At 38.5% G+C, this 24477-nt stretch overlaps 1 protein-coding gene and 1 long non-coding RNA gene across 2 annotated transcripts in view; one reads left to right on the top strand and one right to left on the bottom strand.

Annotated features, from left to right (window-relative positions):
• The window catches only part of LOC114515208 (protoheme IX farnesyltransferase, mitochondrial), a 118447-nt gene that overhangs the window by 30552 nt on the left and 63418 nt on the right, over positions 1-24477 (top strand). Inside the window, exon 4 of the mRNA XM_028534546.1 lies at positions 2460-2584. Within this exon, the coding sequence (XP_028390347.1) occupies positions 2460-2584 (125 nt within the window). The remainder of the gene's footprint in view (positions 1-2459; positions 2585-24477) is intronic.
• LOC118502084 lies at positions 4730-22543 on the bottom strand. The gene is made up of 3 exons (XR_004904757.1): positions 22532-22543; positions 11576-11581; positions 4730-4896 (listed from the first exon to the last, which is right to left on the bottom strand). It is a non-coding gene; the product is annotated as an uncharacterized LOC118502084 (long non-coding RNA).

Here is a 24477-nt window from a genome sequence, read left to right as displayed (position 1 = left end):
CTCTCCCCTGAGCTCGTTTAATGTTCTGTAAATTTCCACCTGGATGTCCCATGGTCCTTCAAAAGCAGCATGTTTCCCTAAAACTGGCAAACTAGACACCTTGTCCCCTGATTCCTTATTTCTACTCACGTCAACATTTTCCCTCAGGTTGCCCAGTGCAGCCCTTCACCTACTAGTCTTTTTTTGTTGTTTTTTGTTTTATTTTCCTACCTTTCACAGTGAAGAAGTCTCAACAATTAATCCATCAAACTACCCTTTGTATCTCTCCAGTTCTCACTTTTGCTGTGTTAATGCACAGTGGATTAATGGTCTAGCCTCTCAAATTGAATCCTGGTGCCCATTGCCACCAGGCCAAACGCACTTACAGCTTATGTTCCTGCATTAGACTGTCAGTGACTCCCTGCTGCCAATCAAATGAAATGCAAACTGCCCAACTTGGTATTCTGCAATCTGACAGCTGCCACCATTCCTCCTCTACCTCCAGTAAGTGCTACTCTGTACCTAGCATAGTGGTAACCATAAAATATAGCAGTGAAACAGTCAGGGCTCCTGCCTTCAGGAGATTTGTATTCCCACGTGGAGCCACAGGTGGCAAATGCTGTGAAGATAATAAAGGGTGATGTGAGTGAGGGAGTAACTGGGGAGGGCCTCCTACAGATATGATGATCAGGGAAGTTCTCTCTACAAAGTGATATTTAAGATGAGATCTGAAGAATGAGAAGGAGCTTGGCATCCTTAAAAAAATAGAGTACACCCAAAAAAGAAACTCTGGTCAAGCTAGTGGCCTAGACAGGCATGGCTCGCCTCTTTGCACAACCACATCAAAATTACAACTAAAATATAGAACAGCCATCACTCAGAACCATCAGAAATTGAGGTGAATGGAAGACTGATAACTACAGAATTAAAGAAACCACATCCATCCAGACTGGTAGGAGCAGCACAGATGTGGAATGGGCTAGTCCCATATCCACGTGTGGTGGATAAAAATCCAGAAAGGATATCTCGGGAGTGAGGAGTGTCAACCCCACACCAGGTCCCTCAGCCCAGGGTTCCAGTGCTAGGAAGATAATTCCCCACAATTTCTGGCTGCAAAAACCAGTGGGGATTGAGTCGGTGGAAGAAACTCCTGAAGCCCCAAGCAGCTCCTATTAAAGAACCCATATGCAGACTCACCTACTTAGACTCACTTCCTATGAGTTCCAGCCCTGTGATGGTGCCTTGAAAGGCACCAGTGACATGTAGGGAGGAACTGAAATAGCTGGTGTCAGCTGGGTTAAAGGCCATTGTCCCTCTGCTAAGGCCTCCCCCAACAAAGCCGGCAAGCTGATGCCATATCTGAGACTCCATCAAACTGGCTAACACTGTGTGACCCACCATGGAGATCCACAGAGACTCTATCCCACACAACTTATGGGCCCACCCAAGCTGCTTTTCCATAGGAGTGTCTAGTCTGAACTTATGCTTTACAACTTCCTAAATCTTCTCAAACAAGCATCATCTGGCCTCAGTGAGCCACAGGCCCAGCACTAGCAGCAGCTAGTCTAGATTCACAGTTGGCTTCATCTGGGATCTCCAAGCTCAGCACAAGTAACAGCCATCTGAGATTGCTTTATACCTCAATTAGGGTGGCCCAGGTTAAAACACATGGGGAGCTGACCTTGCCCTGCACCACTTGGGAAATCCCAGAGCCTGTGCACCCAGTGGGCAGCTACAGACTACGTCAGAGCACCACCATCCTGCCCCTACACAGCTGATCCTCCACAGAGGGCAGAGGGTGGGGGTCAGTGGTTACAGCTCGTAAGATGCTCCCTGGCCCCAGGAGAGAAGAACCAGGGCCTAAAGAAAAGGAGCAGTCAGAAGGAATTGCATAGCTTTGCCCCTGCACCTTGCCTCTTCCTTTTGATTCTATTGCTGGCCATAGGATTGTCATTTCCCTGTAGTCATCCTCTAATTATCTTCTGGCCTCTGAGACCATCATCTGTGGTGGGCAAGCCCTCTACTCAGGTAGAATTAAAACCCACAGAATTAAGATCCTTATTATTTGTTGTCTTGTGTTATATAGTTACAAGTGTATGTTGTCATCTCCATGTCAGATTAATTCTGAGAGCAGGAATTAGACCTTTCTCATTCCTTTATCCTGTAAAATGCCTAATGCCCAGCATAGTACTAATTGTGAATGAGGTATTCCATAAATGTTTGTTGAATGAATGAGTGACTCAATCTAAAACACCAACATTATTTTTTCTCTAGCATATAATGGAATTAAAGGAAAATGAGCATTTTTCTGCGATGAACACATATAATCAGAAAAATATTATTTATTTTTTTAATGAGAGATTAGCCTTGGTTTGTGTTATTAAGGTAATCCATTGGTTTATGTGGAAGGCGACTTGGTTTTGGCATTGACAACCTGGACCCTGCATGGTAACGAGACTCACTTTGTTTCTCTGTTGCAGCTCTAGTCGTGGGCACCACTTCTGCTGGATTTGCACTGGCTCCGGGGCCGTTTGACTGGTCCTGTTTCCTGCTTACCTTTGTCGGAACAGGCCTGGCGTCCTGTGCTGCCAACTCCATCAATCAGGTCGGCTTGTCACCTTTCAGTTAGATTTTAATATTGTTGTTTTTTACTAGCTGGTGGTACTATCACATTTTTAAAAAATCTTCCAAAATCATATATACATGAGGAGGTACTCTGAACTTCTAACACTGTATATCCTATAGAGGTCTGTGTGTTACATAACCAATTTGTCTTTTCTTTGGAGGTGAATGGTTTTCAGTTATATCAGGTGAGAGAGCAGTAGCATACCTGCTTCAAGTGACCAGGATGCCTTGTGTTACTCCAGTACATTCCCCTGAGCACTCTTTCTTTGGTTTGGTTCATTTGCATTTTAAATCACTATTACACACAAAAGAGAATGCGTATCCAATTTTTAAAAAATAAGTAAATCAGTATTAGTACACTTGGTATATGGCATCCAAATATATGAAAATTAGCATATTATTAATTAGCTAATTATTTTTAGCATCTTGTCCATTTAGCATATTATTTTTAAATAGTGTATTCTTTTTAATGCATTGTCTCTCACCCCCTCCCCCATTGTTTTAAACCTCAAAATAATTCTCTAAAATAGTTTTTCCCCTGCTTGGTCATTGTGGTGTGCTCCAATGCTGTGGCTTTTTCATAAGATACTTTAGTGAAAAAGTCTTGGCTAAAACTTAAGGAAAAGTTGCTTTCATCACCAGAACACCCAAGAAGAATTGGCACAGGTTTAAAACAGGAATTCAAGTTACCAGCAGGAAAACAGCTTGGCTGAGTGGATATATAAGTTGGTAGTCCACAAAATATGGGAATTCTAGTTTGATAATGCCTAAAATCATTGTGTTTTTATAATGTATTATCAGCTACTTGTAGAAGTATGAATCTATTTCAAGTAAGGTTTATTTTTTGTTACTATTTCTAAAGATAAAACAATCTTATGAGAGGTTCAAATAGCCCTATCACTTTACCAACAATATTGTCCACTCCTGTAATCCACAGTGCCATCTCTTCCAAGTTGCTCCTTCCTTTTGCTACACTCCCATATTTCTTGGCTAAGAGAATAAGTATGGTTTCACAATGAACATGTTTTTAATGAAAATTTGAATGAAAAACAGTATAAGCAAAACAGATTTATAAGGCTATTTTAGGTCTATTTTTCAAAAAAATTTAAAAAATTTTATCTGTAGTTATAAATCTAAGTGATAAGGTTCAGTCAGGAACTTATTCTAGTTTTCAGTCTCTTTTTTTAAATTGAAGAACTGATTTACCTTCGATATACTAACTGCTGACTCCTATTTGATTATATAGATTTAAATAAAAGGTTTAAAATAAAAGTGTGGGGTTCAAGAAAAACAAAGCAATAACAACAACAAACTAATAAGCGTCATTTGGTTCAACAGAAATGCCAAGATTTTATAAAAGTAATGCAGAACCATCTTGACTTGAAGCTGTAACATCCCCCACACACTGCCCTAAAAATGGTGGTTCAAGAATTTATTGTGGGAAGGAAAAAAAAGAAAAAATACCTGTCAGTTGTAGCAGAAAAAGTAACCAGAGGGAAGAAATGGAATGATTTATATTTAGACATAAATTTATAGAAACTGACTATTGGACCAAGGTTTTAGAAACTTTAAAAAGACTGTGAGTTTAGATGGCCACTTTACTTCATAGTCTGCAGGAAGTTTATTTGCTATAGGGAGTGAGTTGGGGTCTGTCAAATTTAAAAATATTCCCAAGGAAAGCCACAGGCTACATGATGGGGTTCTTTCTGGTACTGACAAATTGCAAAGCCAGTCTTTCCTGTTTTATTTCTTGCTTAGGTAGGTTTTGCAGCCCTGTGAGGCATCTCACACACACAACTCCCCTGTTCTTCCTCTAGAACACTGGCACATCCCTCCTCCACAAGTCACTTACCGCCCACAGCCTTGTCAGTGTTGGGCGTGTTGTTAACCTTAATTGGTGCTTGTTGGGCACATGAATACTTGCTTCATCTTCTTATATTCATCATATTGCTTCCTTCTACTTTTCTTGGGCCCTAATTTCCTTTGGAAGCTTCACAGTACTTTAAATATCTTAATGATTCCCATCATCATACAATTCATTGTTACTATATTACTGATCAATTTTCCAAATTACAATATTTTGTAAATAACCTAATATTTTGGAAATATTTTTGGTTGGAAATATTTTAGTTCTAGTGTCAATAGGGAGACTCATAAAATTAAAGGATTGTGAGGCCATTTTCATTAGTGCCTTTAATTGAAATAATACGAGGCAATGAGGGTTTAACTGAGTTTTGAATAATAGATAAACAGTCTTGGTGAGATGGAAGAACTTACCACTTTTTTAGGGAGCTGGTGTTCAACTTAAAGAATGCATGTACTGTATGTGGTTGGTATGTATAAAAGTTCTTCAGCTTCCCATAGAGTTCCATAGAAGAAAAATATTAACTACTGTCTATGTTTATAGAAGGATTCAATCCAGTTCATATGTTTTAAATACTTTCTTTTAGCTGTTATTAACTTAGTTCTGAGTGATTCTTTTTTTGTACCCTACTTCTATGATCTCTCTGTGAAAGTAGAAAAGTAAATCTTTGGAAAACTATTCTTACATTTGTTTTAAGGAGAGAAAATGATATCCAGTTTTTGATTTATGAAGTAGTGACTAATACATAAAGAGAAATATATATGTATATATGAAACCACTAACATTAAAATGTAGAAAGGAATTACATGTTTTATAAAATATACACATGTTTAATTCAAAATTATAGTGTGGCTTTAAAGCAGGTATGCCTTCAAAGGATGAAAGCAATTCATAAAATGTTTTTCACTTAACAACTGAAAGATATAATGTTCTAAAAGGCTGAACTAATCAAATCTTGAGTAACAACAAGTGACTGAATGAAAAGCTGAATAAATTCAAGTAGAATGAATTAAATTGAAATAAGAATGATCATCATAATTATTTTTGAGTATTTGACATATTAGATGTTATAACAAACTGTTCTGAGCATTATTTTACTTACATACATATGAATTTTTTAATAGAGGTTAAGGTACATGTCAATAAATACATTTCTACAGAATAAATTTTAAATGTGACATACTGTTCCATTTTATGAATGTGGCAATTCTCAACAAGCTCTCTGTAACTGCCACTTTCGCTTCTAGAGTAACACTGCTCCCACCTCTAATTGTGTGTGAAGGACAAACTCGTGGAGGTGGAACTGGTGAGAGGAAGGCTACCAGCTGGTTTAACTCTGAAATGTATGTTAACAAAATGACTAATTTCTGACATTCAGTGCTTTAGAGTTTGCAAAAGTATTTACAGAGATTATTATTTAAACCTTATGGCCCTGTGTAGTAGCGGGCATTTTTACTTCTGATAATTGTAAAACACTTGGTTTTGCTGTTGAATTATTCTTTTTAAAAGCAACATTTTAAAAAATGTATTATGCAAATAATTTTTCATTTCAGAACAGTGAGAAAATATAGATAAGCAAAAATAACAACAGTTTTTATTTTCTTTTCCCTTTCTGTTGTGTATGTTAGAGTTACAGCAGAGAACCAGCAAAATTCCTGCCTTCATAGTGCTCATGTGACCCACTTGTTAGCACCCAGAGACACTGTGTAATCTCTTATTAACCAGTGACATCCCAATATAGTTAACTAATAAAAAAATGAATACAATCCCAATTAAAAATTGATTTATATTATCATTGACTTTTAGAACACACATCTTCAAGTATCTATTATTTTCTCATAGAAATGATTTATATATTATAATAATTTGTATGTCTTTCTGTAAATAGTGTATCAAAAACACTCTTCATGTCAATACTTGGTATGACATGATTTTAAGAGTAATATATAGAGACACCATGATTTGTTTAATCAGTTTCTCCTTATTGGACATTTTAGAGATTTCTAGTCTTTTAATCAAAACAAACAATGCTGAGCTGAAATTCCTATAGATAAATTGTTTAACATGCCCTTAACTATTTCTTTCAATAGATTTCTAAAATCATGTGGTTGTCTTAAAACACATGTAGCTTTAAAAATAAAAACTTAAAATTAAAAAGTTATGTATTTTAAGTCCAGATAAATTTCTTCCCAGAAAGTCTTTTGTTTGTTTCAAATCAGCTGAGACGTGCATTTGGCAGCGCGTGGAAGTGGCCGTGGCCAGCGCTGCACGGTAGAGAACCCGTGCCAGGTGTGCAGAGAGCCGTAGACGTGTCCTTCCACGTCAGGTTGTTTTCATTACTGAGGAAGTGGAGTTATTTCTTGTTTGGGGGTATTTTTTTTTGGTGCTTATTGGCCGTTTGTGTTTGCCAGTGAGTTTTGTCCATTTTACTATTAAGTGCTCACTTTTGCTCCACAAGTCTTAATGTATATAGGTTGGATTATTAATTCTGTCATTAAGGCTTGAATATATTCTGCAGTTTTTAAGGGTTTTTTGAACAAAACACAGGTGTTTCATGTGTTTAACCAGCCAAATCCTTTAATTTTTAATACAGGGATTCTCAGCCTCTCCATTCTTGACAGTTTAGGCTGGATAACCTTGTTATGGGGGACTGTCCTATGCATTGTAGCAAGAAGTGTTAATAATAACAGTAATCACAGCTAACACTTATTTTTGCACTTCCTATATGCCAAGTAACATTCTAAGCATTTTATATAAATTAGCTCATTTGTTTAAGTCTAGGTTCACGGGATTTCAAAAAATGCCTCTTTTGAAAGATCAAATAAATGATGAATGAATTTATAACCTAGACTTAGCTCTAAGAAGAACCATTGATGTTCTCTGAGACTTTTTTGTGGAGAAAATTATCAGAAAGGCACAAAACATAAGTAGAATTTCAGATCTAGGAGGTAGGTTATAATTAGGGAAATAAAGCTGGTAAGAGTATGTTATCTTTAGGATTTAGTGTATCTGTGAATGAAGAATTTTTATGGAAGGAAATAAAATAGGGTCAAGAAGAGACATGTGTTTTGTTTGATACTGACAATACATGAGAGACTTTTCATGGCTGAAATAAGGTAAAAAGGAAAGGTTTTGGATAAAGCTCCAAATTATTGGTGGGTAGGGCAAAAGAAAATTCACAGCTTTTAAAAGTAAAGGAGAAACAGGTAAAGATTATTCTGTTTTCTCATGAATAAGAGATTCATATCTAATACATCTTTTCCCATTTTCCTTTTCTCTGATGTTCCTGTTGTTTTGATTATACAGTCCCCCTTGAGCAATAGGAATTGTTCATCTTCCATGTTGAGCAAAAGTGGTTATTAAACTTGGTGTTATATTCTAGGAGAATAAGACTGATGTTAGCAAACACCAGTGATGTGATTTATTGAACATCATTTGAGTATGAAAAGTCAATATGAGAAATACATTTTTCTTCTGAGTGTTCCGGTTTGTTTGACTTTGGTGTTTTCAGTGGTGAGCAACTTGCATTCATTGAGTGGCCTCTGATGTCCGTTTAACTTGCATTGTATTCAGTGATTCAGATTAGCAACTACATGAGATCAGGTTTGCATAGAATTTTGAATAGCATGTAGGAAAGAACCTCTGACTAAATGTGTTGTTTATGATAGGAACATCATGAGCACTACTGGAAAATGTCAGAAAGTGCATGTTAAATTCAGAGTCTCTTCTTGATTCTTTATAATCCCCAATACTTTCTAAATTACATTTGTTTCCACTCTCCAGAATGCTCCATCTAAGCAGAGTGAGCTTGGCATTGGTATTTATAACCAGAATAACTCTAGATGAAGTTTTGCAAGCAAATGTGAGAGGATGATAATTTGAACATATATTTGTAAATAATATTTTGTATTTTATATGCCACATTAAGTGGTCATTATTTTATCTGCTTCTTACAATAACTCTGTGAGAGGGCAATATTCCAGTGTTGCAGAAGAATACAATGGAGTTTAGGGATGTCTCTCATCACACATCTGAAAATGGTCAAATTGGGAGCAGAACTTGGGGGCAATTGGCTCTCGGTTTACTGCTTTTTTTCCTCTCAGCTGAAATGTCCTAGTCCAGTCATCACCTTGGAATGAGTCCTTCTTCTATCAGGTTAACTACTGACATTCTTGCTGCCAGGTACTCAAGGTGAAAGTACCATAACATCAGTTTCTCTGATAAGATTGGGAGGATTTGAAGCACTCAATGCCTTCTACCAGCTAAGTGCTCAATTAATGGTAGCTGTTGTTACTGTTACTAACATGAACGTTTGGTCTGTTTGGCACAGGTCCCCCATGCTTTCAGCATCTTTTTTCTTCCAGTTAGCTCCAGTTAGAGTCTTCATGTAGAAGATGGGAAGGAAAAATGTGTTTATTTTCCTTAATGTACTAAGAGACTTGAGTTACAGTTGTAAATTTTAACATGTGCATCTATTTCTTATTTATTTATTTATTTATTTATTTATTTAAATCCTCACCCAAGGACTTTTTTTAAATTGCTTTTAGAGAGACAGAAAGGGAGAGAAGAAGGGGGATCAAACCCACAACCTATGTATGTGCCCTGACCAGGAATCGAATCCGTAACCATTGGTCTATGGACGATGCTCCAACCAACTGAGCCACACGGCTGGGGCCACGTGTTTGTTTCAGATGTGTATATAACTATATGTGACTTCTCCATATTTGAATATGTGATGATGACTTAGGTTCAGCAGACTATCAGTTTGTGGAATTCTGTCATTCCAATAAATCTGAGAAATATTGATGAAATACCCCAAAAATCTGAAATATAAAAACTGGTGAATTTAAAAAGCAGGTATTTAGTTGAGCTATAATGGAAATGATACCAATATGGACTTTTGGAGTTGTGATTCTTGGTTTGTGTCTCTGGGTAGCATGTGGTAATAAAACCTCATTTGGGTGACTTAGAGATTTGCTTTCTTCCTGTGTGTTTCCCTATCTGTCCAGCCTGGCACAAGTCAAGCTGAGTTTCTTTGCCATATTATCTTTTTATTTCTTAATCTTCAGTTATATTTGCCTTTCCTGGTAGTTTGTTCTTCTGAATCCCATTAGCCGGTCTGTTCTCTGCTCTAAACCACACACTACCCTCACTGTTTCTGGGTGAGGAGGACTCTTGGTTGACTGATGGCTGATGCCACTTGAGGTAAAAACTGGTTCTATGGCTGATCCCTGGGAGACTGTATGTCTCCTTATCTCATACTAACCCTCTTGGCTTAGTGACAAACTGCTTTTAAAGTTTAATACATGAAAAATTGTGGTGCCTTGATGTTTCTTGCATTAAAATTAGGTTTATTTGATGACAATGATTTCCATACTGAGTTGCCAGATACTTGATAGGAACAGCTGGGGTGTTGGGTGAGGATGTTTAGACAGCGGTGCAGATTTGTTATACCCACACTTCTTTAACGCAGAGCAGCTTCTGAAAATTCTTGCTCCATTGCTTTTTCTACCTAGCAATGGAGCTCCAAAGTTCTGTAGGCAAGCTATTAGACCTTTAAAAATTATGTGTAAGTGATTAGGCAGACTCTAAAATTCACATTTTCATGACCACCTAGTCCTATCTTATCGATCTTCTAAGAAGTTTTAGAAAGTATTATTTGGCACAAAGGGAAATTACTTACCTGAGTGATTAATCTTAAGGAAAATTTTACTCTGGCATTTCCTTCAGATCCCATGCCAGATTTCTCCCGGAAACAGCGATCACAGGGGAACAAAGGCTTCCAAAGGCCTGGGGTGATGTAGTGTGGAGATACTCGGAGACACAAGAGAGAATTTGGTAGTTAGTAAGATTTATGTGTACCTGTAATCTAGAGGATCCTTATACCTTAAAATACACTGGGCAACCTTAAAACACTAATATGCACTTACAGCTTTTATCCCAGCAGCGGTTTCTTTAGTGCCAGAAAAAACTTACCTGTTAGCTCATGAGAAAAGAAAAACTACCACTGAAATAAAAGGCTGGTATAATATTCCAATGTTTTGATTGATCTGTGTTAGTAAAATTATGATTATACTGGTATTGCTTTTAGCAAACGTATGCTTGATCTAGAAAATGCCATTGCTTATACTGCTGCCATTTAGGTGATCTGAACAAGAAGGATTAAACAGAGCCGTGTATTTCCTTAAACAGCTACCTGTAACTATGTGGATAAAAATTCCTCCCCTGCTATGAACATTGGGGTGCATAGGTTTTTTTGAATTAGTGTTTCAAGGCTCTTAGGGTATACTCCCAGCCATGGAATTGCTGGGTCAAAAGGCAGTTCCACTTTTAGTTTTCTGAGGAAATTCCATACTGATTTCCACAATAGCTGCATCAGTCTGCATTCCCACCAACAGTGCACTAGGGTTCCCTTTTTTCTGCATCCTCTCCAGCACTTGTTTGTTGATTTGTTTATGATAGCCATTCTGACCAGTGTGAGGTGATATCTCATTGTAGTTTTAATTTGCATCTCTCTGATGGCTAGTAATGCTGAACATCTTTTCATATGTCTCTGTGTCCTCTGTATGTCCTCCTTGGAGAAGTGTGTGTTCAAGTGCTGAAAGCAACCTAAGTGCCCATCAGCAAATGAGTGGATCAAGAAACTATGGTACATTTACACAATGAAATTCTATGCTGCAGAGAGAAAGAAGGAGCTTATACCCTTTGCGACAGCATGGATGGAACTGGAGAGCATTATGCTAAGCTAAATAAGCCAGGCGGTGAGGGACAAATACCATATGATCTCACCTTTAACTGGAACATAGTCAACAAAAGAAAAAAAGCAAACAAAATATAACCAGAAACATTGAAATTAAGAACAATCTATTGTTATAGCTGGGGGGCTGAGGGGGGGCCTGTGGGGAGAAGGGTTTTCAGGAACTACTATAAAGGACACATAGATAGAACCAAGGGGTAAGAGATTGGATGTGGGGGGTGGGGACGAGAAAATGCAGACAACTGTAATTGAACAACAATAAAGTAATGTATGAAACAAAAAACAAACACTCCTCCCCTAAAGTTACGGATGTTATTTCCTAATATAAAATAATAGGGATTAAATATAACATCTGACTTTAAGAATATAAAAATATCTTAAGAGCAGATTCCTAGTACATACAAAAATATTCAGGGATTTGTAAATTAGGATATTGGTAAAGGAGACTGTTTTCTGACCCTGGATTCCCTCCATGATTTTCACTTATGCTTGAGTGAATGACTGACTGAATGGCAAAATAGCTTGTTTAAATGAGCATGTGGTTAACCTTAACCATAGACCTGTGGATAGTCCAATAATTCAAAATCTAACATGTTTTCTCACAAAAAGAAAAATAACTTATGCGTTTTCAACAGATATTCAGTTATTCCAAATAGGTCTGAATTTAGAGTATCAAAAATGACTCTTTTCCTAGGTGCTCAGTGAACATTCAGGCTTTAAGACTTTGCTTTAACACCCTTGAAAAACAGGAAAATGTGACTGAACTAGTTCTCATTTGCACAGACTTTTGTTTATTCTGCTTGACTCAGGATAAAATTATTGAGGTGGAAGAGGCTATGGAAATCCTCTTGATGTTCGCCTGCCCATTGAAAGGGAATTCTGTGTTCTCTAGGACCTAAAAGCAAGACATTAATAAGTAGTAGAAGGTGCTAACACTATGTTGTGGCCATTTCTTGGAATCTTCTTTCAGAAAGCATCCTTACACATTTATTGATTACTTTTGCTGGTAGTATAAAGTGTGGTCCCTGCTCTTCAGTGGCTCACAGGATGGTAGAGAAAGACACTTGTATGGATAAGTACAATAAAACAATAAACTATGCTGGTATTGGTGTGGAATATAGGCAGTGCATTAGGTGCTGTCAGTACAAGATGCAAGGAGTGGTTATTTCTAACTGTGGAGGTCAGGAAAGTATCCCAAAGGAGTGACTGGAGTATCAGATGGTAGGTGGGGGTCTACCAGCCAGACCTGTGACAGGGGAACTCTCCAGGCAGAGAGAACTCTGTGAGCAGAGACACAGAGACGGGAGCTGTCACACATGGGAGACCATGGGGGTCTGTAGACATCACAGTGCAGCAAACCTGACGAGGTGGGGAGGGTACAGTGAGAGGTTTGGCTGAAGAAGTTAGCAGGGCAGGTCACTGGGGGCCTGCGTGCCTTGCTGAAGCAGTGAGACCTTCCCTATAGGTGTCTGGCCACTACTGGTAGTTGTTAATATGATCATACTGCAATTGATGGTGTTCTGTTACTCTAACACTACAGAAAAGAATCCTAGGTTGATCCTGCAGTCTCTGCACTGTCTGTGTCTTCTCCAGCCCCCTGTCCTCATCTTAGACCAAAGTGGCTGCCTAGATGTCAGCTAAAGCGTCATCCACTCAACAAATATTCTCTAAGCACCTGTTATGTTCCAGGCACTGTACCAGGTGCTGGGCATACAGGCAGGTTGCTTCTCTGTGGAGTTTAAGTGGAATAGTAAGAGATGAACAAATAAGTATGTTAAGAAGAAAACACTAGGTAGGGAGTAGTACAATTATGAAAATGAAAGCAGACAACACAAAAGAAGGAACGAATTTTGGTGAAAAAATAATTCAGTTTGAGTATTTTGGGGGTGGGAGTTATGGTTATGCAGCACTTTTGGCACATCCAGGGTAGAGATGAGCAGGGCCCTGTTTGGATTGCGGGAGATTTTGGCAGGAGATAGCAATAACAAAACCACATACCAAGAGCTGGTATGGTAATGCTGGTGGATGGCAGACGGATCAGAGAACACATGCCAGCTCCTTACCTCCAGGTGATCTGGCCTCAGGAACTGCGCTTCTCCCTCTAGCCCCCCGACTCCCTCCCACTCAGCCACAAGGCTTCCTTTCCCTTCCCCTACCTGGGAGTCTCAGCAGTGCCTGTGCCCTCTCCTACATGTCCACTCGGCTCCATTCAGAGCTGGGCTCAAACATCACCTCCTGGAAGAGGTAGGGCACAGCAACCCTTTTTTTGCACTTCTCTGCCTGTCCTCTGATATTTTGTTTTTTTGTTTGTTGTCTGTTTCATGAATGTCAATTCCATGAGAGCAGAGACTTGGTTTTATCTATTAGTCTTCCCCTAGTGCCTAGAAAATTGACACGTAGTAAGAACTCGGCATATGAATGAATGTGTAAGGGAAATATGAGCCCTGGCTGGTGTGGCTCAGTGGATCCAGCACTGGCCTACAAACCAAAGGATTGCTGGTTCAATTCCCAGTCTAGGGCACATGCCTGGGTTGCGGGCCAGGTCCCCAGTAGGGGGCATGTGAGATGCAGCCACACACTGACGTTTTTCTCCCTCCTTTTCCCTCCATCTAAAAATAAATAAATAAAATCTTCAAAAAAAAGAAAAATGAATGTCGCTTATTGTTTGGTGGGAGAAATAATCATTAATCAAAAAATTACTCGGATTAATATAAAATTACCATGGTGCTAAGTGGTGAGGCATTCGGGGAACTTATCCATGTGGAAGATGGTCTGGTGCATTGACATGGGGTAGAAGACCAGACTGCAGCTGATTGATGCTTGGACCTCATTGCTTACCTTGGTCTGCTTGGGGAGGGCAGGCAGGGGCTTGCTGCAAGTTCTAGCTGTGGAACCCTGTAAGCTCCTTAGTTACTGGGACTATAATTGCATTTGTAGGAACCAGCCTTGCTGGAAAGTGATTGTTGACAAGCCTCAGAAATAAATTTTTCTAAAAGCTAGTCTCTGGTTATATGGAACTCATCTCCATGACCCTCAGTGACTTTTTCCATCTCAGAGGCAAATGCTCTTGGGTCCTTCCCTTACATGTTTTACTTGCTACTTCAGGGCTGCATGGTGGTCTCAATGAACTGGGGAGTATGTGCATTGGCCAAGGGGAGCAGCTGGTATGTGTAGCCTAGATAAGTGCATGCCCGTCTTGCAAGAACTTCCAATTTTTCAATACAAGCTAGATATTTGGATTTTGGGGCTGAAATTTCCTGGGTTTTAAATGTTAAATGTTGGTTCAATTTTTTTGAAACACTGTGCATACCAAATAAACATTGTCAGTGAGTTGAATTGGCTTTGAGGACCCCTTACCTCCATGCTGACCTTTGGAAACAAATAAAACATAATTTAGGTATCATCATTTACCAAAATGTTAAAAATTTCTTTCTGAAGAAAAGAAAATGCCTTCACTGAAAACAGAATTCTTTATAACTAATAGTGGAATGTAGTTTTCTCTACTCATTTTCATCCTGCAGAGAAAGATGAAGCACAAAATATCTCAGTAGTTTAGATACAGTCAAGCCATAGGTATTTCATCTTAGCTTTCAGATTAAGCTGCTAGCTTGTGGACATGTGTATCTTCTCGAGCTCCATTATAGAAGAGGTCATTATTTTTAAATTTAAAATGGGAGAGATGGTACTGTTTTAGCATCCAAAAGGTAAAGTCAAGGAAGGTCAAGTAAAAATTGCTTCAAGAAACACCTGGAGATTTCAAATGTGTTTACAATTATTTCTCCACTGAAGCGTTATATTTCAGAAAGTGCTATTAATTGTAATAGAGTAACACATAGCTCTTTGTGAAATTTAAGTCCATTGAATATCAGCGCCTTCAAAGACAATAAAAATTCCAGCCTGCATTTATCTATTCCCCTGTGAGGAGTTACTACAATGTATATTGTATCATTCCATATGAAATTCTTTGACTTAATCGTCTTTCCTTTATTTGCAGTTGTCTGAGGTCAGTTTTCCATTTTGCAGTTGTCAAACAGCTGTCAAATTAAAAGACCAGATCCTACAGTTAATTTACATTTTGTGACATTCCATAATAGTACATTTGTTGGCTTACGTATTTAAATAGTTATTCACGTTTCTTAAACATCTTTTCCCTCCTTAGCCCACTTCTTTTCCACAAATATCCACACAAATATTAAGTATGATCATGTAAATTATGTACTATTTTCTAAGCATAGTTTTAAAAAATTTATATGAATTTTTTAAAAAATCACTTGAAATAGCCATTTAATGCCTCTGTTCTTTTTGCAGGAAGAGAAAATCAAATCAATTTAAATTTAGTTTTTATTGTAATGCTTATTTTCATCCTTAATTTTATCATTTTTATCAAGTTAAAATCTAAGTAGTAATTGAACATAGAATTCATCATTTTGTTTCTAAATGTCTGTATACGGTAATGTAATAGTAAAGAATTTTAATAGTTCATTGATCAAAGAAATATTTCTGGATGTCATTGATGCTTTATTTTCAAAGTATCCCAAGCTGCCCGCAGGTGACGCTCTGTAAAAGAGGTATTGAAAGAAAAACTGGGGCATCTTAACATTTTCAAGAGTCAGTTGTGCCGTAAATGATTTAAGTTGGGCGGCACCAAACGAGGCGGCAAGGAGAGGAGCCAGGGGAAAGACTTTTGTAGAGGAGATGCAGTTGCAAAGCGGTAGACTTATTTGATTGGCTTTTCATGGTTGATTAGGTTTTGGTTTCTTAACCCTAAGGCACTGCAGGCTTGGGTTTTGGTTGGTTTATGTAGGCTGCAGGGCACGGGGGCCACCTCAGTTCTCTGGCCTCATTGGGCTCATCTCACAGAGGCCCACTCCAAGGCGTTGGGTGAACACTCTAGAGGTAAGCAGTTGGGTGAAAGAAGTGCAGTCACATGCATCTATAACTCTTAGTTATCAGAAAACACCTAAAAGGGATATTCTTAAGCATGGTCATTGGAAATTAGTATGTGGTAACACAAAAATATTCCCATGTTAATTATATTTAAACTTTTGTACTAAGGTCACTTTAATCAATACTGGTTTTGTGCTCGTTTTCCAAAAAACTCATGTGTTACATATGGCTTAATTTAACCTTTTCTGGATTTTGACGCATTCTGTATTGATCTCTTAGGTCCTTGTGTATTTCTGTGTTACACCATTTATTAAATTGACCTTTAATTTTGTTTTTACATGTCTGAATGCTCCAGGAGTCTGTGAGCCCCTGGAGCAAATTCTCCTTTGGTTACAGAGGAGAATTTTCTTTATCTGTATCTTGGTACTTGGCAAATAGGGCTGTCACTGACTAATTATTGAGTAAATGAATAAGAAAATGTCAGCAAATGTCAGAGAATGTAAGTTTGGGGGTTAAAAGACCCTAAATACACAGTGTTACTTTGTTCCCTTGTTATTCTAACTTCATGAAAACTGCTGTTTAAACATGAAATTATGTTTCACAGGGTAGAGAGAAACATAATTTTATTGTGTGTACAGATTTTCTGGAAAATTTATTAGTTATTTTTTTTAAATTAGTATTGAGATTATAATAAATCAAGGTGAATTACAATTGAGTAATACTAAGGAAGCAGATAAAATCAAGCTAAAGTTAATGACAGTATAAAAGTTATTTATGATAGCATAGTAGATTTTTTCATGATACTAAATGAAATTATACATTTTTATCTTTTTTATTAGAAGTCTTTTAAATTTTGTATTGATTGATTTTTAAAGAGAGAGAAACATTAATTTATTTTTCCATTTATTTATGCATTCATTGGCTAATTCATGTATGTGTTCTGACCAGGAATCAAACCAACCACCTTGGCATATCTGGATGCCACTCTAACTCACTGAACTACCTGGCTAGGGCTTAGAGACTTTTAAAAATTATTCTTCATTATTTGGCATTCCAAAGTGATTTGAAGGTATCGTTATGATTTAAGTGTTCTCTGTGCTTATAACCAAATAACAATTAGTGAAAATGTATTCTAATTATATATTTCCTATCAGAAACTTCATACCAGAGGGAGGTTAAAAAAAAGGAGGTACAGAAACACATATCCTTACTGCCTACTCAACAGCTCCACTTGGATTTCTGCAAGATACCAAAAATTTCATGTCTAAAATTGAACTTTCTTACCTTAGTCTTCAATCCAACTCTGACTGCCCGTCTTATTTGCTGTCAGTGAGTCTAATATGATGGTAGCTCAGGCCAGGGACTTTAAGTCACTCATGCTCCCTGGTTTTCTCTCAGACTCCATGTTCAGCGCATCGGGAAATTGCGCGCGCGCGCGCGCACACACACACACACACACACACACACTACACACACACACCAGCTGTGAAGAATGACCGGAGGATGGTTGGATTCTCCAGCCCACTCTCACAGCCTTCACCTTACCGCCAGGTTGTCTCTTGCCTGGATTATTATAACAACATTCCAATTGCGTTGCTGTTTCTACTTTGTCCTTCTCCAGTCTGCTCTCAGCACAGCATACCTTCTGAAACCCAAGTGAGATCACATGCCTCCTCTGCTTAAACCCTCTAGGGGCTCAAGCCCCAGAGCTGTGTACACATCTGCACCCACCCCCTAGCTCTGTGTCTTCACTGTCTCAAATACATTGTTTACATCTTACTTATATTAAGATTTGAGAAAACAAAAATGTTCTTATGTTTATAATGTGTTAATTACAAGGAATTATTAGTTATTTGTATTTTATTTGTTAATTGTCATGATTGTTCTGCCATCTTTTGTCCATTTTAGCATGAAGATTTTTGATTTATGTGATATGTAAGAACTTTTTATGCATATTAATTGTTGCAGATATTTTTTCCAGCCCATCCTTGAAGTTGCCCTTTATTTATGTTTATGTTGAATTGAACTATATGGAGGTCTTACATTTTTAAATATTCAAATATGTCATTTTATTTAATAAATAGTTTCTTCCAGGGGAAGGATAATTGAAAAGGTCCTATATTTTAATACATGGATTATTTTCTAAAAACAGGTTGTAAGGTGGTTATTAAATTTAATTTGGTTCTAAATTGTTATCTTGCTCTCCTAGGATTATTTTGAAATGCCACTCTTAACAATTGCTACATTCTGTTAGACTTTGAATTTATTTCTGCATTTATTCTGTTTCTAGAACCATACCCTCTTAAGTCAGATATCACTATTATATAACTTAATGTCTAAGAAGGCAAGTCTTACTCAGTGCACTGAAATTTCAAGAGCTTTTTGATGCTTCTCATCAGTGAAGATGAGCTTCATTATTTTGAAGTTATTAAAAAATCTTTGGGATTTTAATTAGAACTACATAGTATATATAAATTTATTTGGGCAAAGTAAACATCTTTACACTATTTAGTCTTCTTATCAAAAAATATTTCTTAGCCCTGACTGGTGTGCCTCAGCTAGGTGATGTCCTGCAAAGTGAAAGGTGGCCGGTTTTTGGGGGCGGGGCAGGGTCAGTGCCCGGTTGAGACCTGTGTGAGAGGCTGTCCGTCGATGTTTCTCTCTCGCATCGATGCTTCTCTCCCTCTTATTCTCCCTCCCTCCCCATCTCTAAAAATAAATAAACAAATAAATACTGTTTTAAAAATTTAAAAAGATAAAAGTATTATTTAGACTGTAACACTTGACTAACACATGAGGGCAGGGGGTTGCAAATATAACACTAGATAACATCAGATAAACCAGTCAATCTGAACATGAATACCAATTGCAGAAGTGTTAAAATGTGGGGCAGAAAAGCATATACAAAAATCAAGGCAATATGCTTTTTTTTTCCCATTTGCTCACACGATATTCTTAGTGAAATGTAATTTCTAAAATTTAGATCTTGTACTTCATGTGAATGTTCGTTCCTTAGTTTTATTAGTCAGCTCTTGGATCTTTAGTTTCTTTAAAATAGTTCCATTTCTTGCCTGTCTTTCTTTTTACATGTATCTGTAGTAGGGCAGCTTATTTTTTTCCTATTCAAATAGTTGTTACAGCTTCCTTTATTTAGTTCTTCTTATTTGGTATTGAGAGTAAAAAGCAAATGCTTACCAAATTTATTTTTGTTTCCCTCTAGTTAGACTTTTTTCTATCATGCGTTCTACTTCCTGTCAGTGCTGTTTTCCACTTCCTATGTTGGGAGTTTTAGCAGTCCCACTGTTTTTTCCCCCCTGTTCATTCACCACTGAGCCTACAGAGTGTGTTCAGCCATAGTGTTCACCCTTGGGCAGGGTGTATGGTATTTGCTTCAACCTGCAGGGCTTGAGGTTATAGGCCTCCTCTGGTGATTTGCCACAGTGGATATGAGTCTCCCTCTCACCTCACTCTGATGTTTATGAAGAGTTCATCGCTCTGAGCTGATATTTCCTGGTCCTATTTTGTGTATTTTGTGGAAGTTTGCAATTCATGCCTTTATTGAAGCAGTTGGTTTATGTATTCAATGCATGTTCAACTACTGTGTCTTCATGTCTATTATATATCCCGGTGGCGAGGCACTGGAGACAAGAAACAGACATGATCTCTGCTCTCAGTGGACCTGCCTAGTGGCACATGAGGAGGCAGACGCATTCACACATTTTATTTGAAAATTATAAGATTGATTTAGTGAGTGCTACGGATGCAAGGACCTGGTATTATTTGTTTGTAAAAGGGATGGAAACGATGCTCCAGCTGAGATCCAAAAGATGAGTGGGAGTTTAGACTAAGCAAATAGGGGAGGGAAGTGAGCATTCTAGACAGAGTAAATAATACATGCACAGGCCCTACAGCAGGAGGAGCCTGGTTTAAAACACTAAGAGCACCGTAAGGGGGCAGGGAAGGGGACTGTTGAGTGAGATGAGGCTACATCGCAGGGCAGAGATCAGAGCATGTATACGTTCTTAAGGGCTACATTAAGTCTTTTTAAAAGAGCATTTGGAAGTCATTGTCATGCTTTAGCAAGGGGTGATAACAGGATCCAGTTTGTTATTTGAGCCAGAATGGGTACAGAGAATAGCTGAGAGGCTTTGCCATACACTAGACAAAAGGTGATGATGGCTTATACCAGGGCAATGCTGGATGGGGCAAATTTGAGAGAGGTTTAAGAGCCATCTATCCAAACAGTTCTTAGAGACTGATTGTCAGTGCAGGAAAGAGGAAGAAACTAGTAAAATTAGGCGGATGACATTATCACTCTAAGAAGACCTAGGTTTGCTGTAAGGATCATGAGTCCAGTTTTGGACTTAATGAGTTTGAGGTGCCTCTAATACAGCAAAGAGAAAATGCCAGATAGACAGAGGAGTACATGGGTCTGGAGGTCAGAATAGAAGACAGTGTTGCAGATGAAAATTTGAGTCATTTTCATAGAGATGGTAATTGTAGTTGTAGATGCCAACGAGATTAAAGGGCCTGGGACCAGCCTTTCAGAGCTATACTGTTTAATGGCATGTGGAGGACAGGGACCTTACAGCAGACACTAAGAAGGAAGAGAAGAAAACTAGGGTATCAAGGAAGCAGAAGGGCACCTTTAAGAAGCAGGGAGTGGCCAGTAGTGTAGATTGCTGCCCAGAGGTTATGTGAGCTGAAGGCTGAGAAGGTCTACTGGAAGTAATGAGGAGGTCACTGGGGACCTAGAAAACTGTTTGAAGGTTTGTGGGGTGGGGAAGCCACAAGCCTACAGGGAGGCAGAAGTCCAGGTGTCATTTATGTAGCATAAATATGAGTAGTACTTCCAGGAGTTGTGCAGCACAGTAGCCATGGGAAACCAGACTGGAAAGAGGATTCAAAGATGGTGAAATAGAGACAGTGAGTACAGGAAACTTCACACGAAAATGGGGAAGGAAAAGCACACCCTCTGGAGTATAGTGTTCCAAGGCTTGTCCAAGGTTCATCTCTCCAGCAGTGGCTTTATGTCTTTAAAGTTTAGATCCTTAGCGGTACAGGAATTATGATGGGTAGAGTCTGTGTCTTTGTAACACTGAGTCTCCTCGTCCAGCATTGGTTATGTTTTCTATCTCCATTGTCTGTCATCCATACCATTGATTTCCTTCCTTGACATTTTTATCTCTTTGTTCTTTCTTTCTGTAATCTGGTGAATGTGTCCTGCTCATTCTGCTTATGAACGGCTTAATTTTCTTCAGGGTGGATTTGTTCTCTATTATTTCTAGTGTTGATTTTAATTCTATAATTATATTTTAAATGTATTTGTTCATGTCTTCTAGCTCTCTGTATCTTGTGTGCTACAGCCAGCTGTGTTCCATCTCACCTGTGATTTCAAGCTTTAAGAGTTAAATGCCCATTTTAAAAATTTTGTATTTATTCCCAGGGACTTTTTAAGAACCATGGCAAGGAAAAAAATTGAAAAACTTCAGCCAGAAGTGAGGTTAATGCTTCGAGATGCATGTTTTGTTGTCCTGCTGCTAGAGTGGCTGCAGCTTAGCATCTTAAGCTTTAAGTAACCTGGTAATTAAAGTGAAAGTGAAAATTGTGCCTTCCAACAATTGCAGTTCTCTGATAGGCTAGATAGCATTATGGTTAAGAACATATGTTTGAGTCCTGGCTTATAATAGTTGTGGGACATGGGGCAAAGTCCTTAAACTTTCTGTGTTTTGATTTCTTCATCTGTAAAATGGAGACAGATGAAGAAATCAAAAGATAATAGTATCTACCTGTACCATGTGGTGACTTTGGAGACAAAAAAAAGCACATTATTTTTACCTTCACAGTATAGTGGAGAATATAAGATATATACAAAGATAACTGCATTTGAGAGTAGAGAATGAATGAGAGAAATAAAATGGTATAGGACATTATAGAAGAAAGCTTATCGCTGGTACAGTGGAGAGCTGGGGAAGGTGGCTAGAGGGTGCACCTTTTAGCTGGGCAGGGTGTGCATGATTGGAAGGTGAGGAGAGGTCGGTTCCAGTCAGAAGAAGTAACCTGAGCCACAACGGGGAGCTGGAAAAGACACATGCACAGGGTGCACGGGGTGGAGCGGCCTGGAATGTCAGATTGCAGAAGGGAAGTAGTTGGCCATAAGACAAAGCCATATAGTTGAGTGTCATACTTCAAGGCAAAAGATTGAAATTTCACTCAGTCGGAAATGGAGAGCCCCTGGCCTGGGAAAAGCCTGCAGGTTTGTTGACCAACGGGATATTATTAGCATAGCCCCAGCAACTATAGGAAATGTGAACTCAGAAAACGACGGTGATACTGCGGAAGAGGAAATGGATTCAATGAGAGGAAGGGTGTTCCTTCTGAGGAAGTTATTACTTTGAGCTGTGACTTTATTAATGCACAGATGCACACGTTGGCTGGTGGCAGCCACTGTTGTGTGGTTAGAGTCCTCTCGCTCATGGAGTACAGAAGCTGCAAAATATCCAACATGCTCTGGCAGTAACTGTCAGCCACTGCAGTGAAGGAGGGTCACTGTCAACCCACTGAACATGTTGGTATCCAACTGTGATCTTCCCAAATCTTTTGTTTCCTACTTCTTATATAGTTTACCATAGTCCTTTGGTTAATTTTAAAAAAATAGTGAAAATCAAGAGAAGTTTAATACATGTAAATAAAACTGTGATGAGAGAAAATATTTTTTTCTGTGCTTTTAATTGCAAATAAATAATTGGCAATGTTTTTTTATGAAATTGAAAAAAAATGTAAGAAATGCCAGCCTTTGTATTTAAACCTTTAATTCTCGCTTACTTCTTTAACTAATTCCTTAACTTTTGTGACCTGGAAATTTTGAGAATGTTAAAATGTGGCTGTATTACAGATGAAACAGATTTTCTGGCTAAAGATAACTTCTTCTAAGTTCTTATTCCTATTTGAAGCTATAATAGGCACCTATTATTATTATAGGCACCTATTAGATGCTGTTTTGGGATCTAAGGACAGTGAGCCATATCAGTGGAGAGTAAACCTAACCTGTTGCTGTCCTTTTTTAATATCTTTCTGTTTTTTTGTTGGTACTTGTCCAAGTTGGGTGAGGATGGGACGGGGGGGGGGAGGAGCGGGGAGATGGTAAGAGATCTGTCTCTTACAAGAGGAAATTTGTGTCATTGTAGGTGTCCTTGAAATGTTATGAAAACTGATCTCCCAGTAGAAATCTTGCCATTATCAGAGTTGAAATTTGCCTGCTAGAGGCTCTTTCTTTTCTCAACCCACTTATGATCCACACTCTTCATTTCACACCCTAAAAACCCAGTGTGTTAGCAATAATCTTCTTTCATATTCTATCTAATCTGTTAGTAGATTGATTCTATTGAGTTGGTTCCTGCCTCTAATGGGAGCCACATTAATGTTCCAGGCCTTAGGCCAGCAGTCACTATAATTCTACCTCTGCCCAGTGACTGGTGTCCCTCCAACCCTGAATTCTTCCATCTCCTGGCTCCTGGTTGAGTGGGTGATACTTTGAGCTTCCCTTTTTGCTCTGCTTGAAGCATGCAAGCCCTCCAGGGCTGTGCCTTGGCTTCCGCTGTCTCCAGCTTTGCAATTCTGCAAATAATTGTAATCATAATGATGACGATAATGATAATAATAATAGCATCACTTTAGGTCTCCAGGCAGTTTACATACATTAGCTGATTTTATCTTCATAGCAACCCTGTAAACTAGGTATTGTTTTTACCCTCTAACAGGTAAGAAAACATGCTCAGAGAAGTTAAGTGAGGTGCTGAACGTTAGAGGCCAAATGACAGAGCTGGAGGACATGCCAGTTTTATCTGGCACCCAAGCTCTTTATGTCTTGACTTTGACTTACCCACCTGACTTCTAACTTTGCCTTGACCAAACATCGATATATATTGCATCTATTCCTAGAGTCTTACCTTTTTTTTTTGCCAGCAGCAGATTTCCGAATCTGCCCTGCTCCTGTTCCTGTGATATTTCCTGCTTGATGATTTAAGCCTTGCCTTACGTAGTCTGAGGTCTTGAGGTGCAGGGCTGAGTGGTTGATGGCAGTGACCATTGGGATTCTCTGAGGAAGAAAAATGCCCTTGGCCAACTGAAGGATGTCCTGCTACTTGGTTGGCACATGAGCTGTGATCCTGGGGGCTTGGCCTGCTCACTGCCCCAAAGCATACCACTCTGCCTTTCAGACACTGTGAAAGCCCCTGTGCTGGACAGTCCTCTGGCCAAAATACCATTACTTAAGTCCACCACATTAAGTTAATATCTTTCATAATTATGCATCTGCCAGGAACCAGCTAAATCCTTCCTGTACCCAAAAAACTGAGACAGTGTT

The sequence above is a fragment of the Phyllostomus discolor genome, chromosome 8 (assembly GCF_004126475.2).
Source record: "Phyllostomus discolor isolate MPI-MPIP mPhyDis1 chromosome 8, mPhyDis1.pri.v3, whole genome shotgun sequence".
NCBI classification, from domain to species: Eukaryota; Metazoa; Chordata; class Mammalia; order Chiroptera; family Phyllostomidae; genus Phyllostomus; species Phyllostomus discolor.
The sequence above is the reverse complement of the archived record's forward strand: the minus strand, read 5'-3'. Positions and strand labels throughout refer to the sequence as shown.